The sequence below is a fragment of the Bos taurus genome, chromosome 28, assembly GCF_002263795.3.
Source record: "Bos taurus isolate L1 Dominette 01449 registration number 42190680 breed Hereford chromosome 28, ARS-UCD2.0, whole genome shotgun sequence".
Taxonomy (NCBI): domain Eukaryota; kingdom Metazoa; phylum Chordata; class Mammalia; order Artiodactyla; family Bovidae; genus Bos; species Bos taurus.
The window spans coordinates 2997494-3015913 of NC_037355.1; the positions used below are offsets into that span (position 1 = coordinate 2997494).

An 18420-nucleotide genomic window follows, 5' to 3' on the forward strand; every position below is an offset into this window, starting at 1 on the left:
AAGCCTTTGACTGTATGGATCACAACAAACTGTGAAAAATTTTTAAAGAGATGGGAATACCAGAACACTTTACCTGTCTCCTGAGAAACTGGTATGCAGGTCAAGAGGCAACAGTTAGAACTGGATGTGGAACAATGAACTGGTTCAAAATTGGGAAAGGAGCACATCAAGGCTGTATATAGTCACCCTGTTTTTTTTAACTTATATACAGAGCACGTCATGTGAAATGGCAGACTGGATGAAGATTAAGCTGGAATCAAGATTGCCAGGAGAAATATCAATAACATAAGATATGCAGATGACACCACCTTAATCACAGAAAGCAAAGAGGAACAAAAGAGTTCTTGATGAAGGTGAAAGAGGAAAGTGAAAAAGCTGGCTTAAACTCAATGTTCAAACAAAGAAGATCATGGCATCTGGTCTCATCACTTCATGTCAAATAGATGGGGAAACAATGGAAACAGTTACATACTTTATTTTCCTGGGCTTCAAAATCATTGTGGAAAGTGACTGCAGCCATGAAATTGAAAGATGCTCCTTGCAAGGAAAGCTGTGACAAACCTAGACATGGTATTAAAAAGCAGAGACATCACTTCGCCAACAAAGGTCCACATAGTCAAAGTTATAATTTTCCTAGTAGTCATGTATGGATGTGAGAGAGTCAGACCATAAAGAAGGCTGAATACTGAAGAACTGATGTTTTTGAATTGTGGTGCTGGAGAAGACTTTTGAGAATCCCTTGGACAGCAAGGAGATCAAACCAGTCCATCCTAAAGGAAATCAACCCTGATTTCGGATGGACTGATGCGGAAGCTCCAATACTTTGGTCACCTGATGCAGAGTCAATTCATGGGAAAGGACTCTGATGCTGGGAAAGATTGAGGATAGGAGAAGGAGGTGACAGAGGATGAGATGGTTGAATGATATCACCAATTCAATGGACATGAATTTGAACAAATTCCAGAAGGTGGTGAAGGACAGGGAAGCCTGGTGTGCTGCAGTCCATAGGGATGAAAAGAATCGGATATGACTGAGTGACTGAACAATAACATCAAAGCTTTTCTATAATTTTCTATTGTCTAAAACATAAAACAGTGGGCAAGATAGTGTATACTTTCTCATGTGTCTCTTTTCCCCACATATTGCAAGAACACAGGGATCAGAATCTCTAATAAAAATGTGGGCATTTCTTTTCTTCTTTGTTATAGAGGACAAAAATTTTGGAGTTCTAAACTCTTTTAAGTTTAAGAACTTAGCTTCTGGAAACAGTTTAGGCCCAAATATATTTTAAAATATTGCAGTGGGGAAGATTTTATCAACCCGATACAATAGGAAAGTTTCCATTTTTAAAACAAAACTCTGTAGAAGAGCAGAAATTATTTGATGCATATTTCCCCTTTATAATTACAAACCAAAACTGGAAGGAAACATAAAACTCTATAAAGCAGAAGGTCCTGAAGCTGTTCTACTCAGAATACATACAAGCTAAAACAAAAAAAAAATTCCAGGAGAGATAACCACCTCAGAATATTTTTTATAACTGACAGAGGCCAGCAAATCTGCAATGGGTTTCACAGGCCCCACACTGTTGAAAGTCAGTGGGTTTTGTAAAAATTCCAATAATGTAGCGACTGAAGAAAATGCCTTTGTACACAGAAAGTGCTGCACCCCAGACGTGCCAAAGCCTGAGCCTGGAAGGTGTGAAGCAGTTTTCTTCCTCTGCCCTGGAAGCGTCCCTCCTGCAGGCCCCCACATGGTGACTCTTTGGCAGGATTTGAGGTAGTTAACTAAGAAACCCAAATTGGAAAATACAAACTCCAACTTTGTTTTTACTTGATCAATATTGTTACGAGAATGATATTAACTGTTTGAGGATTTTTCAGAGATATGCCATATCACTTCAGTTTTAATACCAGGTTGCAACCTGCCTGGTCTGTCAGCCTAAGCCAGACAAACACAGACTATTCATCTCTAGATAGTTACTCAGAAAGATCTGGAAAACAGGCGTATCATGAACTGAACATTTCACTTCTCATTTTATCCATATCCAGAAGTTCATTCCTGGGACAACACTTTAAAAGCTGACCCCTTAAAAGTCACCACACATGACAGAGTATGCATACGTCATTTCAGGACTGATTCAGTATTTTCTCCATCATGATGGTGAAAGTTACATATTACATATAATGATTAAAACTAATGTTCTTTTTCTTCCTTCACTTTGTCTACTTTTTGGGAAATATTTTCCATTTGAATTCATGTTATACAATCTTGACTTTGGTAAAATACCACTCAGTGAAACTTACATGCAGAAAAATAATATTCATTTTTTTAAGATGTGTGATTTAAAATTCGTTCACACATGTGTTTTCTCCCACTACTATTGTTTTCCTTTGATTAGTGGTTATTTCCAATTGCCTTTGTTATTAAATAAATGAGGGGAGAGAAATAGTGTATTCAAAATTCTAAAAAAAAATTGGTACTATGAGGTACACTAACTATATTTTTAAACTGTACAGTCAAACCTTCATCTCATAATAATTCTCAAATAAGGCACATTAATTTTTTAATCTGTAAGTATGTCTGCAAAAATTACTTCTCCATTCAACAAATTTACTAGTCTTACTTATGAAAGATTAATTACATTCAAATCTTTTAGTTGTCTTTAATTCCTGGTGGAGAGAGAGCTTAAAAAAAAAGAACTTCCATTCTGAAATATATTTTAAAAACAGTTTTATGTAAAAATTTCAGTAGCATATATATCCCATTGGAAAAATACAAACATCTTTAAACCAAATGTTTTAATCTGTAGGAAAAGTCACAAGCTTCCTAGAAAAAGGAGACAGCCTAATTTCCTTTACCAAGTACAACATGTAAATTAACTGAATAAGGTAAATTATTTAATGTGATTTTTGTAATATAGTTCAAATTTTACCTTTAGTCATTTCTATCTGCTTTATTGATGCCAAAACTAAATTTAGTGAAACTAAAGGAACCCATAGCTAAAACAAACTGTTTCTAAAATCTGCTCTTTCTCAGCTACTGACTGGCTGTCCACTTAGGCATCAAGGTTCCCTTAAAGGGCCTCTGAAATTACTGGAGACATTGGATCTACTCTTTTCTACTAAACCCAATGCTGGTTCTTGACACCACATCTGGCAACGAGCCTTATCATTTGATGCCATTCAAAGTGCCATTGAGTGAGACAGTCAAGTGGGCCTTAGGAAGCATCACTATGAACAAAGCTAGTGGAGGTGATGGAATTCCAGTTGAGCTATATCAAATACTAAACATGATGCTGTTAAAGTGCTGCACTCAACATGCCAGCAAATTTGGAAAACTCAGCAGTGGCCACAGGACTGGAAAAGGTCAGTTTTCATTCCAATCCCAAAGAAAAGCAATGCCAAAGAATGTTCAAACTACTGCACAATTGCACTCATCTCACACGCTAGTAAAGTAATGCTCAAAATTCTCCAAGCCAGGCTTCAACAGTATGTGAACCATGAACTTTGAGATGTTCAAGGTGGATTTAGAAAAGGCAGAGGAACAAGAGATCAAACTGCCAATATCCATTGGATCATCAAAAAAGCAAGAGTTCCAGAAAAACATCTACTTCTGCTTTATTGACTGTGCCAAAGCCTTTGTGTGGATCACAACAAACTGTGGAAAATTCTTCAAGAGATGGGAATACCAGACCACCTGACCTGCCTCCTGAGAAATCTGTATGCAGGCCAAGAAGCAACAGTTAGAAGCAGACATGGAACAATGGACTGGTTCAAATTGGGAAAGGGATGCATCAAGGCTGTATATTGTCACACTGCTTATTTAGTTTATATGCAGAGTACATCATGCAAAATACCAGGCTGGATGAAGCACAGGCTGGAATCAAGACTGCAGGGAGAAATACAAATAACCTCAGATACACAGATGACACCACCCTTATGGCAGAAATAGAAGAACTAAAGAGACTCCTGATAAAAGTGAGTGAAAAAGCTGGCTTAAAACTCATTCAGAAACCAAGATCATGGCATCTGGTCCCATCACTTTATGGCAAATAGATGGGGAAACAGTGGAAACAGTGACAGACTTTCTTTTTTTGGCCTCCAAAATCACTGCAGATGGTGATTGCAGCCATGAAATTAAAAGACACTTGCTCCTTGGAAGGAAAGCTATGACCAACCTAGACAACAAAGGTCCATCTAGTCAAAGCTATAGTTTTTCCAATAGTCATGTATGGATGTGAGAGTTGGACTATAAAGAACACATGTATACTAATTAAATAATTTTCTATTAAAGAAAAAAATAAATAAATAAAATAAATTAAAAAAAAAAAGAAAGAAAGAAAGCTGAGTGCCACAGAATCAATGCTTTTGAACTGTGGTGTTGGAGAAGACTCTTGAGAGTCCCTTGGACTGCAAGGAGAACCACCCAATCAATCCTAAAGGAAATCAGTTTTGCATATTCATTGGAAGGACTGATGCTGAAGCTGAAACTCCAATACTTTGGCTACCTGATGCTAAGAACGGACTTTTTGGAAAAGACCCTGATGCTGGGAAAGATTGAAGGCAGGAGGAGAAGGGGACAACAGAGGATGAGATGGTTTGATGGCATCACCAACTCGATGGACATGAGTTTGAGCAAGCTCTGGGAGTTGGTGTTGGACAGGGAAGCCTGGCGTGCTGTGGTCCATGGGGTTGCAAAGAGTCAGACATGACTGTGCAACTGAATTGAACTGAAATGATTCAAAGTGCCCTGGAAATTTTTCCTATTGCATTTATAGCAGCAATAAATTTACTACACATGAGAGGACAAGATTATGGAGTAGAAGGACTTGAGCTCACTTCCTCTTATGAGGACACCAGAATCACTGAATAATTATCAATATAAAAGACTGGAGTCTATTAAAAAAAATTCTGCATCCAAAGACATATTGAAGAAACCTAATTAGATAGTTGGAGGGGTGCATCTGTGATATAATCAAGTCCCACACCACTTGGGTGGCTGGCCCACATCCTGGAAAATAATTAAATGGCAGATATTCTCCCACAGGAGAGAATTCCGAGCCTCCTGTCAGGGTCCTCAGCTTGAGGAACTGGAATTCAATAGTGGAGTGCCCAGACCATTTGGTTTGATGGCCAAACAGGGCTGGGGTGCGGGAGCTGCACAGGAGTGTGGTAAAACAGAAACTCTACTTTGGGGGAGGGTTCACACAAGGACTCAAATGCACCAGGACCCATGACAAAAGGACTGACTTTATAGGAACCTGGGTCAGACCTACTTGCTGGTCTTGGAGGGTCTCCTGGGGGGTAGAGGTGGCTCTGGCTCACTGTGGGGACAAGAACACTGGTAGTGGAAATATTCACCAGCATGAGCTCTCCTGGAGGCTGTCAGTTTGGTACCAAGACCTGGCCCCACTCAACAGTCTTCAGTGTCCAGTGCTGGAATGCCTCAGGCTAAACAACCAACAAGGTGGGGACATAGACCCATCCATCAGCAAGTAGGCTATCTAAAGTCACCCTGAGCCCACAGCCACTTATAAACACACTCCGTCACATGGCTCTACCCACCAGAGGGACAAGACCCTGCTCTCTCCACCAGTGGGCAGACACTAGACCTTCCTACCAAAAAGCCTGCACAAGCTTTTCAACCAGCCTCAACCACCAGGGGGCAGACAGAAGCAAGAAAACTATGATCTGGCAGCCTGCACATGAGTTCAAGTAGGCTCTGGGAGTTGGTGATGGACAGGGAAGCCTGGCATGCTGCAGTCCATGGGGTTGCAAAGAGTCGGAAATGACTGAGCAACTGAACTGAACTGAACTGAGCAGCCTGCAGACTGAGTCCCCAAAGGTAGATCAGAACCTACCCTGGGACCAGCTGATCCCTGGCCCTTGCGACAAGAGAGGAGTGCATTGCTGGGACACATAGGACATCCCCTACAGAGGGCCACATGTCCCAGGTTGAGAAATATAACTAACTTTCCACATACATAAAAATAAAAATAGAAATTTAGATAAAATGAGATAGCAGAGGAATATGTTCCAGAAGAAGGAACAAGATAAAACCCAAGAACAACTATGTGAAGTGGAGTTAGGCAACTTACATGAGAAAGACTTCAGAGTAATGATTATAAAGATGATCTAAGAACTTGGGAAAAGAATGGATGCACAGAGTGAGAAGTTACAAGAATTTTTAAAAACAAAGAGTCATAAAATATAAAGAACAACCAAATGGAGTTGAAGAGTAAAATAATTGAAATGAAAAATACACTAGAAGGAATCAATAGCAGAATAAATGAGGCAGAAGAACTTACAGTGAACTGGAAGAGAGTAGTGGAAATCACTGCCATGGAACAAAATAAAGGAAAAAGAATGAAAACAGTTTAATAGACCTCTGGAACAACATCAGATACACCAACATTTGCATTATGGGGTCCCAGAAGGAGGAGAGAGAGAAAGAGAGAGACAGACAGAGAAGGCCTGAAAAAATTTATGGAGAGATAATAGCAGAAAACTTTCCTAAAATGAAAAACAAAAGAGTCACCCAAGTGCAGGAAGCACAGAGTCCCACACAGGATAAACTGAAGGAGGAACACAATGAGACACAGAATAATCAAACTGACAAAAATTAAAGATAGAAAATATTAAAAGCAATAAGAGAAATGCAACAAATAAAATACAAGGGAATCCCCATAGACTATCAGCTGATTTCTCATCAGAAACTGCAGGCCAGAAAGGAGTGGCAGGATATATTTTAAAAGATTAAAGGGAAAAACCTATAAGCAAGGAAACCCTACCCAACAACATTCTCATTCAGATTTGATGAAGAAATCAATCGATTTACAGACAAGCAAAAGATAAGTCAGTCCCATGAGACAAGCTTTGCAACAAATGCTAAAGAAACTTCTCTAAGTGGAAAAGAAAAGCCACAACAAGAAGCAAGAAAATAACAAAATGGGGAAGTTTACTGGTAAAGGCAAACATATAGCAAAGATGGGAAATCATCTATACACATGTATGATATCTAATCCAGTAATTGTGAGAGGAGGAGAGTACAAATGCAGGGTATTTGAAACACATTTCAATACACACAAAAAGAAAAGGGAATCCAAACATAATACTAAAGACAGTCATCAAGAGAACTAGAGAAGAGAACAAAAGAGAAAGGGAAGAAAAAAGACCTACAAAAGCATATCCAAAACAATTAAGAAAATGACAATAGAAATATACATATTGATAGTCACTTAAATGTAATGGATTAAGTGCTCCAACCAAAAGACACAGATTGGTTGAATGGATACAAAAATAAGACCTGTATGCATGCTGTCCACAAAAGACCCACTTCAGATCTAGGGACACATAGAGACTGAAAGTGAGAGGATGGAAAAAAAGTATTCCATGTAAATCAAAATCAAAAGAAAGCTAGAGTAGCAATACTCAAAAGCAGACAACTGACTTTAAACTAAAGACTGTTACAAGGGACAAAGGAGGCACTATGTAATCATCAAGGGGTCAGTCCAAGAAGATTTAACAATGGTAACTATATACGCACCCAACAGAGGAACATCTCAATAAGACAAATGTTAACAAGACAGAAAAAGAGAAATCAACAGTAACACAACAGTGGGGGATTTTAACAGCTCGCTTATATCAATCGACAGATCATCCAGACAGAAAATCAGTGAGGAAACACAGGCCTTAAATGACACATTAGACCAGATGGACTTAACTGAGATAGACATATACATATATATATACACACATACATACATTTACATATATATGTGTGTATGTGTGTAATCATTTCATCTGAAAGTAGCAGAATACACATTCTTCTCAAGTGTATATGAAACATTCTCACATGCTGGGATTGATCACATGCCGGGATTGATCACATTCTGGACCATGAGGTGAATCTCAGTAAACTGAAGACAATTAGAATCATATCAAGCACCTTTTTCAGTCACAACCCTGTGAGATCAGAAATAAGCTACATGAGCTTCCCTGTAGCTCAGGAGTAAAGAATCCACCTGCCAATAAAAGAGACATGGGTTTGCTCCCTGGTCTAGGGAAATCCCACGTGCCCTGTAGGAAATAAGACTGCGGCCACAACTACCTGAGCTTGCACTGCAGAGCCCACAGGCGGCCACTGAGCCCGCGTGCCACAACTACTGCAGCCCACATGCCCTAGAGCCCGTGCCCTGCAACAGAGAACCACCACGGTGAGGAGCCCACGTATCACGACTAGAGAGCAGCCTCCACTCACCCAACTAGAGAAAAGCCCATGTAGCAATGAAGACCCAGAACAGCTAAAAATAAATAAATAGTAAAAAAGAAATAAACTAAAGAACTGCAAAAACTTCAAACATGTGGAGGCTAAACAATATGATAATAAACAACCAATGGATCACTCAAGAAATCAAAGAGGAAATAACAAAAAATATCTAGAGACAAATGAAAATGAAAACAAAAGATTGAAACCCCATGGGACACAGCAAAAGCAGTTCTAGGAGGGAAGTTTATTAACAATACAATCATACCCCAAGAAACAAGAAAAATCTCAAACATACATTCTAACCTTACACCTAAAGCAATCAGAGAAAGAAGAATAAACAAAACACAAAGTTAGCAGAAGGAAAGAAACCATAAATACCAGAGCAGAAATAAATGAAATAGAGACTAAGAAAACAATAGAAAGGATCAATGAAACTATAAGCTGGTTCTTTGTAAAGGTAAACCAAGTTAGAACCTTTAGCCAGACTCATCAAGAAAAGGAGAGGGCCTAAATCTATAAAATTAGAAATGCAAAAGGAAAAGTTACAACTGATACCACATAAAGGAGCATGAATACTACTACAAGCAACTGTATGCCAATACAACGGACAATCTGGAAGAAATTCTGTTGAACAAATTGAACAAATTCTTAGACAGAGTATCCCAAGATGGAACCAGGAAGAAATAGAAAATATCAACAGACCAATTACAACTACTGAAATTGAATCAGTAATTTAAAAACTCCCATCAAATGAAAGTCCAGGACCAGATGACTTCACAAGTGAATTCTGCAAAATATTTAGAGAACTGTTAACACTTTTGCTTCTGAATATATTCCCCAAAATTGCAGAGGAAGGAACACTTTCAAACTCCTTTTATGAGGTCACCATCACCCTGATATCAAAACCAGAAAAAGATACCACAGAAAAAGAAAATTACAAGCCCATGTAATTGATGAATGGGGGCTTCCCTGGTGGCCCAGTGGAAAAGAACCTGCCTGCCAATGCAGGAGATGTGGGTTCGATCCCTGGGTCAGGAAGATCCCCTGGAGAAGGAAACGGCAACCCACTCCAGTATTCTTGCCTGAGAAATCCCATGGACAGAGGATCCTGGTGGGCTACAGTCCATGGGGTCACAAAAGTCATGGGGACATGACTTAGAGACTAAAAAGCAACCACATAACTGATGAACATAGATGGAAAAATCCTCAAAAAAATACTAGCACATCAAATCCAGCAATACATTAAAAGGACCATGCACCATGATCAAGTGAGATTTATCCCAAGGATGCAAGGATTTTTCAATATTTACAAATCAAACAATGACTGGTCACCACATCAAAAAACTGAAGAAGGAAAACCATATGATCATCTCAATAGATACAAAAAAAAGCTTTTGACAAAATCAACAACCATTTATGATGGAAACTATCTGGAAAGTGGACACAGAGGAAACCTACCTGAACATAGTAAAGGCCATATACAACCAACCCACTGCAAACATTACTCTCAGTGGTGAAAAACAAAGCATTTTCTCTCAGATCAGGAATAAGACAAGGATGTCCACTCTCATGACTATTATTCAACATAGTTTTGGAAATCCTCACCACAGGAATTGGAAAAGAAAAAAAAATCCAAATTGGAACAGAAGTAAAATTGTTATTGTTTGCAGATGACATAATACTCTACGTAGAAAATCCTAAAAATGCTACCAGAAAACTACTAAAGCTCATCAGTGAATTTGATAAAGTCTCAGGGCTTCCCTGGTAACTCAGATAGTAAAGAATCTATCTGCCTGCAATGCAGGAGACCTGGGTTTGATCCCTGGGTTGGGAAGATCCCCTAGAGAAGGGAATGCCAACCCACTCCAGTATTGTTGCCTGGAAAATCCCATGGACAGAGGATCCTGGTGGGCTACAGTCCATGGGGTCACAAAGGTTGCACAGGACTGAGTGATTAGCACACACACACACAGGGTACAAAAAAAAATCAGTACACAGAAATCTGTTGCATTTCTATACAGTAACAACCAGAGGTCAGAAAGAGAAATTAAGGAAAGAATCTCATTTACCATCACATCAAAAAGAATAAAACACATCAGAATAAACCTACCTAAGGAGACAAAAGACCTATATTCTGAAAAGTGTAAGACACTGCTGAAAGAACTCAAAGATGACACAAACAGATGAAAAGTTTTACCCTGTTCTTGGATTGAAAGAATCAATATTGTCACAATGACTTCACTACCAAGGCAATGAGAGGGTAACAGGCAGGAAGGCAAGGGGTCTCCAAAGGGAGGAAATAGCCTGCAAGTGTCAGATATTTTTATCTCTCTTAAGCGGCAGGAGGAAACAAACTAGGGATATTTTTCCCTTCTCTATACAAATTTAAAAGGAGGTTTCTCTTAAAATACTGTGTTGCCATAATGATACCTGGTTTCACCTGAAGTTAACTATTCTCAAACCTAAGATAACCAATGCCTTTCTCTTATGGAAATATTTGTCTTAAGCTATGCTAATGTACTATGCATTTACCCCAGACTCTGTCTTCAAGTGGGTTCCATCTCTTGGCTCAGAACCTACTTGACAAACCAGTATGTTATACTCAGATATTGTTCCCCTAATCTATGAAAATGAAACTATTTGTATGGTGATCTGCCCTTCTTCAAGATTCAAGTTAATTATTTTATGGCCCAGGATGAACCATTTGGTGCCAAGATTATCCCAAAATGCATCTTATGGGTGAGGGGCCTGGTGCCATTCTGAGTTTTAAGACATTCCTTTCCCTGGTAGCTCAGGTTAAAGCCTCTGCCTGCAATGTGGGAGACCTGGGTTCAATTCCTGGGTCAGGAAGATCCCCTGGAGAAGGAAATGGCAACCTACTCCAGTATTCTTGCCTGGAAAATCCCATGGACGGAGGAGCCTGGTGAGCTACAGCCCACGGGGTCGCAAAGAGTCGGACACGACTGAGCGACTTCACTTTCACTTTCTTTCATTAACAGACTGCTAGTGAATATATAACATCCTGCTGAAGACTAGCAGTGGGGCACTCTTTCTGTCCCCTTCTGATGCCTATGTCAGAAGCCTTCTCTATCTCCTTTACACTTTAATAAAACTTTATTACACAAAAGCTCTGAGCAATCAAGCCTTGTCTCTGGCCCCGGATTGAATTCTTCTCCTCCGGGGGCCAAGAATCCTGGTGTCTTTGCGTGATTCGGCAACAACCTTTCAGCAATCTACAGATTCAATGTAATCCCTATCAAATTACCAATGGCATTTTCCTCAAAACTATAACAAAAATTAAGGAAACACAAAAGACCCCAAATAGCCAAAGAAGCTTAAGAAAAAAGAACAGAGCTGGAGAAATCAGGCTCCCTGGGTTCAGAATATATTACAAAGTTGTAGTAACCAAGACAGTATGGGACTGGCACAAAACAGACACATAACTCCATGCATGGAACAGAATAGGGAGCCCAGGAATAAACACACATAATTATGGTCAATTAGTCTATATCAAAGGAGGCAGGAATACACAATGGAGAAAAAATGGTTTTTTAAATAAGTGATATTGGGAAAACTGGACAGCTATATGTAAAAGAACAAAATCACAACATTCTCCTACACCATATATAAAATTAACTCAAAATCAATTAAAGGCCTAAATGTAATACCAGAAACCATAAAACTTCTAGAGGGAAACACAGGCAGTACACTTTCACATAAATTGTAGCAATGCATTTTTGGATCAGTCTCCTAAAGCAAAGGAAAACAAAGCAAAAATAAAGAAATGGGACCTAATTAAATTTAAACTCACAGCAAAGGAAACCATGAACAAAATGAAAAGACAACTTACAGAACTGAAGAAAATATTTGCAAACGGTGTGACTGACAAAGGATTAATCTCCAAAACATACAAAGAGCTATGTAGCTGAATAAAAAAAAAAAAAAAAAAAAACCAAATCACCCAGTCAAAAAAATGGGTGTATTTAAATAGATGTTTCTCCAAAGACATCATATAGATGGCCAAAAGGCACATGAAAAGATGCCCCACATTGCCAATTATTAGAGAAATACAAATCAAAACTATAAAGAGGTATCAGTTCACACCCGTCAGAGTGGTGTACAAACAACAAATGCTGGAGAGAATGTGGAGAAGAGGGAACCCTCCTACAATGTTGGTGGGAATGTAAATCGGTACAGCCACTACGGAAACAATATGGGCATTCCCTAACAAACTAGAAATAGAGCTACTGTATTATCCTGCAATTCACCCCTGGGCATGTATCCAGAGAAAACCATTATGTGAAAATATATACGTACTCCAGTGTTCATTGCAGCACTGTTTATAATAGCCAAGACAAGGAAGCAGCCTAATTGTCTGAATGGATAAGGGAGATGTGGTGTGTGTATATATATATATTTAATGGTATAGTACTCAAACATGAAAAATAATGAAATAATGCCTTTTGGAGCAACATACATATACCTAGAGATTATCATACTAAGTTGCATAAAACAGAAAAATATAGGATATTGCTTATATATGAAATCTAATAAAAGTGATACAAATGGACCTATATACAAAACAGAAATAGATTCACAGATACAGAAAACAAGCTTATGGTTACCAAAGGAGAAAGCTGTGGGGAGTCAGAAATTAGGAGTTTGGGATTAACATATACATACTACTATGTAGAAAAAAATAACCAATCTACTGTATAGGACAGGGAACTATACTCAACATTTTATAATAACCCATAAGGGAAAAGAATCTGAAAAAAGATATACTTGTACGTATAAATGAATCACTTTATTGTACACCTGAAACTAATACAACTTTGTAAATCACTATATTTTAATTAAAAAACAGTAAAAAAATTAAAAAAAATCTTCTATTTTTGTATTTCAAAATCATTGTCACCATAAAGTATGGTTTTTACCCATGGAATAAAAAAAAGAAATTCTAAGATAATTTTTAAGCTAGCCATAATTTATAAATAAGAACCACTGAATGTGAGCAGTTAGTTTTATAACTCTCATTCTCATTATTTTCAAATATAGATATAAAGGAATGGCCACTCATTAGACAAGTCTAGAATTGCTACATTCTCTACCTGTTCATTGATACAGACACTGAGTAATCATATTTGGTCTGGTGATATTTTGCCGTAATTGAAGAAAGTTGTGGATGGGAATTAAGAAGAAATAAGACAGAGGCTGAAATAAACACATTCAGTTGGGTTGCATCTAATGGAACAGAATTCTGGTGAAGCCCTGTAAGACAAAGTGACCTCCTGGCTCACCACTGAAATCATCTGAAGATGAGAACATGCTTCTCCAACGTGTATGTGGATTTTGGGTGTGTGGTTCAAGACTCATCTGCTCAGTTATCTTACTTTTTGGGAGAACTGAAGAGTTCCGTCAAACAATTTATCTTAAAGTTACATAATTATGTACATACAAAATAGGAACTTGAAGTCCCACTTCTCAGATTGATAGCAAAATTCTATGAATAAAAAGACAAAATTAGCACATAATACTATAATGGTAAGAAATGGAATATAAAAATGATTTGACTTGCTTTAAAATTTACTAACCATTTCTTAGTTAGAACCATACTAACCATTTGACTACTTTTATTTAGTTAGGGAATCATAAAATGACCTGAAAAAATAATATTCCACCGCAGAAAAGAATCCTAACTGATTTGTTGAGGAGAGTTCACTATCATTTTAAAATGAATGAGTCAAGGCTTTTTATTTTCTAAGTAGTCAAATATAAACACAGATGAGTAAAATTCCCTTCAAAGCAAGGTGAAAACAAGTTTGTCCAGTTTACAACACATTTTCATGTGAATATGCTTTTCTAGTAAGATCTCTTACTGTTCACACTTGAAAAAATTATGCATACTGCAAAAACCGAGGTATTCCATCCCTACAGCCCCAGACAGTGGAGGGAGGCTAAGGAAGCTGGTCTAGGCACATGGTGTGGCTTCCCAGGTGCCATTCAAGATGGACCATCAGGGCCCTTGCACCTCACTGGCCGCCCTCCTTCATAGCAACCTTGGTGGGAATACGCAACAACACATGGCCTCAAGACCTTTGGGGACCTTCTCTTTTGGTGTAGAAAAGATGCCCAGGACATTTATAGCCCAACTCAGCTATCACAGTCTGTAAATGACTCTCAAGCTTGCTCTAGAAATTACACCACATACATCTCCCACCAATTTGTCACTTGGTTTCTGGTGGGGTGCAAAGTAAAACTAAATGTCTTGTTATAAGAACACCACTGCCCCAATACAGGGTCAACTGCAGAGAATAATGAGGAAGGCCAGCTCTGCTGTGATGACGGACTAAAATCATGATGGAGGGATAACCGTTTATAAAATGAAGTCAGGCAGCCACTGTTGTGAGCAAATTCCTTAAAATCAATCTCTCTCTCTCTCTCTGGGGAATTGTAGAAAATTCTTAAAGAGATGGGAATACCAGACCACCTTACCTGCCTCCTGAGAAATCTGTATGTGGGTCAAGAAGCAACAGTTAGAACTGGACATGGAACAACAGACTGGTTGAAAATTGGGAAAGGAGTATGTCAAGGCTGTATACTGTCACCCTGCTTACTTGACTTATATGCAGAGTACATCATGTGAAATTCCAGGCTGGATGAAGCACAAGCTGGAATTAAGATTGCCAGGAGAAATATCAATAACATCAGATATGCAGATGACACCACACTTACGGCAGAAAGCAAAGAGGAACTGAAGTGCCTCTTGATGAAAGTGAAAGAGGAGAGTGAAAAAGCTGGCTTAAAATTTAACATTCAAAAAATGAAGATTATGGAATCCAGTCCCATCACTTCATGGCAAATAAATGGGGAAACAGTGGAAACAGTGACAGACTTTATTTTTTTGGGCTCCAAAATCACTGCAGATGGTGACTGCAGCCATGAAACTAAAAGATGTTTGCTCCTTGCAAGAAAAGCTATGACCAACGTAAACAGTATATTAAAAAGCAGAGACATTACTTTGCCAACAAAGGCCCACCTAGTCAAAGCTATGGTTTTTCCAGTGGTCACGTATGGATGTGAGAGTTGGACTATAAAGAAAGCTGAGCGCCGAAGAATTGATGCTTTTGAACTGTGGTGTTGGAGAAGACTCTTTGAGAGTCCCTTGGACTGCAAGGAGATCCAACTTGTCCATACTAAAGGAAATCAGTTTTGAATATTCACTGGAAGGACTGATGCTGAAGCTGAAACTCCAATACTTTGGCCACCTGATGCTAAGAACTGACTCTTTGGAAAAGACCCTGATGCTGGGAAAGGTTGAAGGCGGGACGAGAAGGGAAGGACAGAGGATGAGATGGTTGGATGAACATGAGTTTAAGTAAACTCTGGGAGTTGGTGATGGACAGGGAAGCCTGGCATGCTGCAGTCCATGGGGTTGTAAAGAGTCAGACACGACTGAGAGATTGAACTGAACTGATGATGGCAAACCTCTACTGTGAAAGTAAGGGTCCTGCAAGGGGGACTCAGGGGCCCACCTGAACTCTGCTTTTGCACATGGAAACTCATGTCCTATAACCAAACCCTTCACACTTTTTCTTGAAATAGTTTCCTGCTGTCTTCCTTTCTGGTGTATTTCCACAGCCCTAAAACCTATTCTAAAGAGAAGGTGCTAATAAGCTATCTAGTCAAAATAATTTGATATAACAGGTTTCTATATCATCCAGAATTATAAAAATAAAAGTCAGAAATCCAATGTATAATTAAAGTACACTGTTAGTTTCTTTTATGCTTGAAAATAAAAACCAAGCTAATGATTGACTCCTTGAGATGAAGCACATTAAATGTTTTATAAGCCTACTCTGAGAATAAATATTAAAGGAAAGTAATTTCTCACCACTTATGAGTCTCTGTCAGTGAGTTCTCCTCTGCTTCTTGGTCAATTTTAGCTGAAAATGCAAGAAAAGAAATAGATGAGATATGATAAATGGTTATACCATCTCAAACAAAACATATCAAATAATATGAAATATATCATAATACATTAATGCTAATGTACTCCACCAAAATTTTATTTTTAAAAATTTTTATTGGAACATAATTATAGAATTTTATTTGAAATCTATGAATAGATATGATTTAATAGGTTATATTTAATTTTCATTAAGTTAATACTAGTTTCTAAGTAACTTCTTTAAATTAGTCACATTAATGTGAGAAAATAAAATACCAGGTAACTTGATATTCACATCAAATTTGTCTGTCAAGGATTTAAATTCCAATAATTAGTTGAAAACAATTCTCTCAAGCAAAGGTCTGAAAACCAAGTAAAAACCTAAATAGAAAAGATATGTAATGATCTTTACCAGTGCTCTCCACCTCAGATCACAATTGAGTAGATCCAGAGCTGACTTCTATGCAGACATAGGATAAAATACTAATACTTTCTCCTAACTTCAAGTGATGACGTGACAGTGCACCCGCTGATTTGCTACTAGATTTGTCTAGAAATAAAGAATGGTAGCTGGACACAAACCCAAAGATCAAATTTGGGAAAGGAATGACATCACTATTTTAAAATTGTTTAAAATAACACAGAAACTCCCATCACATAAAGTATATATGGCAATGACTTTCACTGGCCAGTAAGCATTCTAGGAATTTATGTATTACTTTATATACATACACACATATTTGGTACAGAAGTTTAAAATACACTTCCACTTCTTACAATGCTTTTAATAATATTTTTAGTCTATTCCGCTAGATCTCAAAATGTAGTTGTGACCCACTAAATTCATTTCATTCTTCATTAATTATCTGTGACACACAGTTTGAAAATCACTGAGCTACTGGACAAAAAAATGAAAAAAATCAAAGAAAAAACCACCCTGGAGCTAGTGAAAGAAGTTGTCTTTTCATAATCATTTCCTTTGGGGGCACACTTGCAGCCATTTGGAAAAATTAAAAGACAGAAAGGAGCAGGGCAAAATGATTATAAATATTGGAACTGGGTGTGAAATCAAACCTGTGGCCACTTGGGAAATGTCAGTGACTGCATCACGACTTAAACAGTTGCCAGCTTGGGCCGCTGTTTCACAATCTCAAGACTGTTTGTTTGAAGGTCTGGACGTCTGCAAAGCCACTGTGGAATGTTATGTTGGCCCTCTGCAGGACTGTCTGAATTTAACAGCAATCCTGGGAGATGGTAGCAGAGGTATGTTTCCCCTTTCCTTTCTGGTTTTTTAGACTGCTTCCATAAAACTACAGGTCAATCATTAGCCATATTAAGAAACAGGATAGATGTTCCATGACTTCACTTTGAAAAATCTCCAATGTTAACCTATTTACTTACAAAATCTGCTTTGGGCTGCTGTATGAAATGGTTTGTTTTCAGAAGTAATTCTAGAACCACAGAAAAGTTTAAGAGAAAACAACAAAGCAACACAACGCATAACACTTTCAGGAAGGACATTCTTCCAACTGCCCTTGCGTCTTTTTTTTTTTTTTTTTTTGGTAAAATATAGAATTTAAGACTGAGAAAGGAAGAAATTTTTTGGACTATTCTAGATGCACCGAGTAAATGATTTATGAAATTTAACACACCCTAGAATGAGATTCCAGTGATGTGTGTTCTATTCTGATTCTGCCTCTGAAATTAGCTTTGTAATCTTAGTCTTCCCTGGTGGCTCAGATGGTAAAGAGCCTCCTTGCAATGCAGGAGAAAGAAAGCGAAAAAGTCTCTCAGTTGTGTCTGACTGTGATCCCATGGACTATATAGTTCATGGGATTCTCCAGTCAGAATACTGGAGTGAGTAGCCGTTCCCTTCTCTAGGGGATCTTCCCAACCCAGGATTTGAACCCAGATCTCCCACACTGCAGGTGGATTCTTCACCTGCTAAGCCCCCAGGGAAGCCCCGGGTTCAATCCCTGGGTCGGGAAGATCCCCTGGAGAAGGAGATGGCAATCCACTCTAGTATTCTTGCCTGGAAAATCCCACGGATGGAGAAGCCCGGCAGGCTACAGTCCAAGGGGTTGCAAAGAGTCGGACACGACTGAGTGACTAACACACATAGAGAATCTTAGGCAAATAGATTAATCTGTTAACATATACAAAATATTTAGCATAGTGCCCCCAATAATTAGTAGGGG

The 18420-nt window shown here is 38.4% G+C and overlaps 1 protein-coding gene across 1 annotated transcript in view; it reads right to left on the bottom strand.

Annotated features, from left to right (window-relative positions):
• The window catches only part of LOC614741 (formin-2), a 357851-nt gene that overhangs the window by 45535 nt on the left and 293896 nt on the right, over positions 1-18420 (bottom strand). The window contains exon 17 of the mRNA XM_059882644.1: positions 16166-16217. Within this exon, the coding sequence (XP_059738627.1) occupies positions 16166-16217 (52 nt within the window). The remainder of the gene's footprint in view (positions 1-16165; positions 16218-18420) is intronic.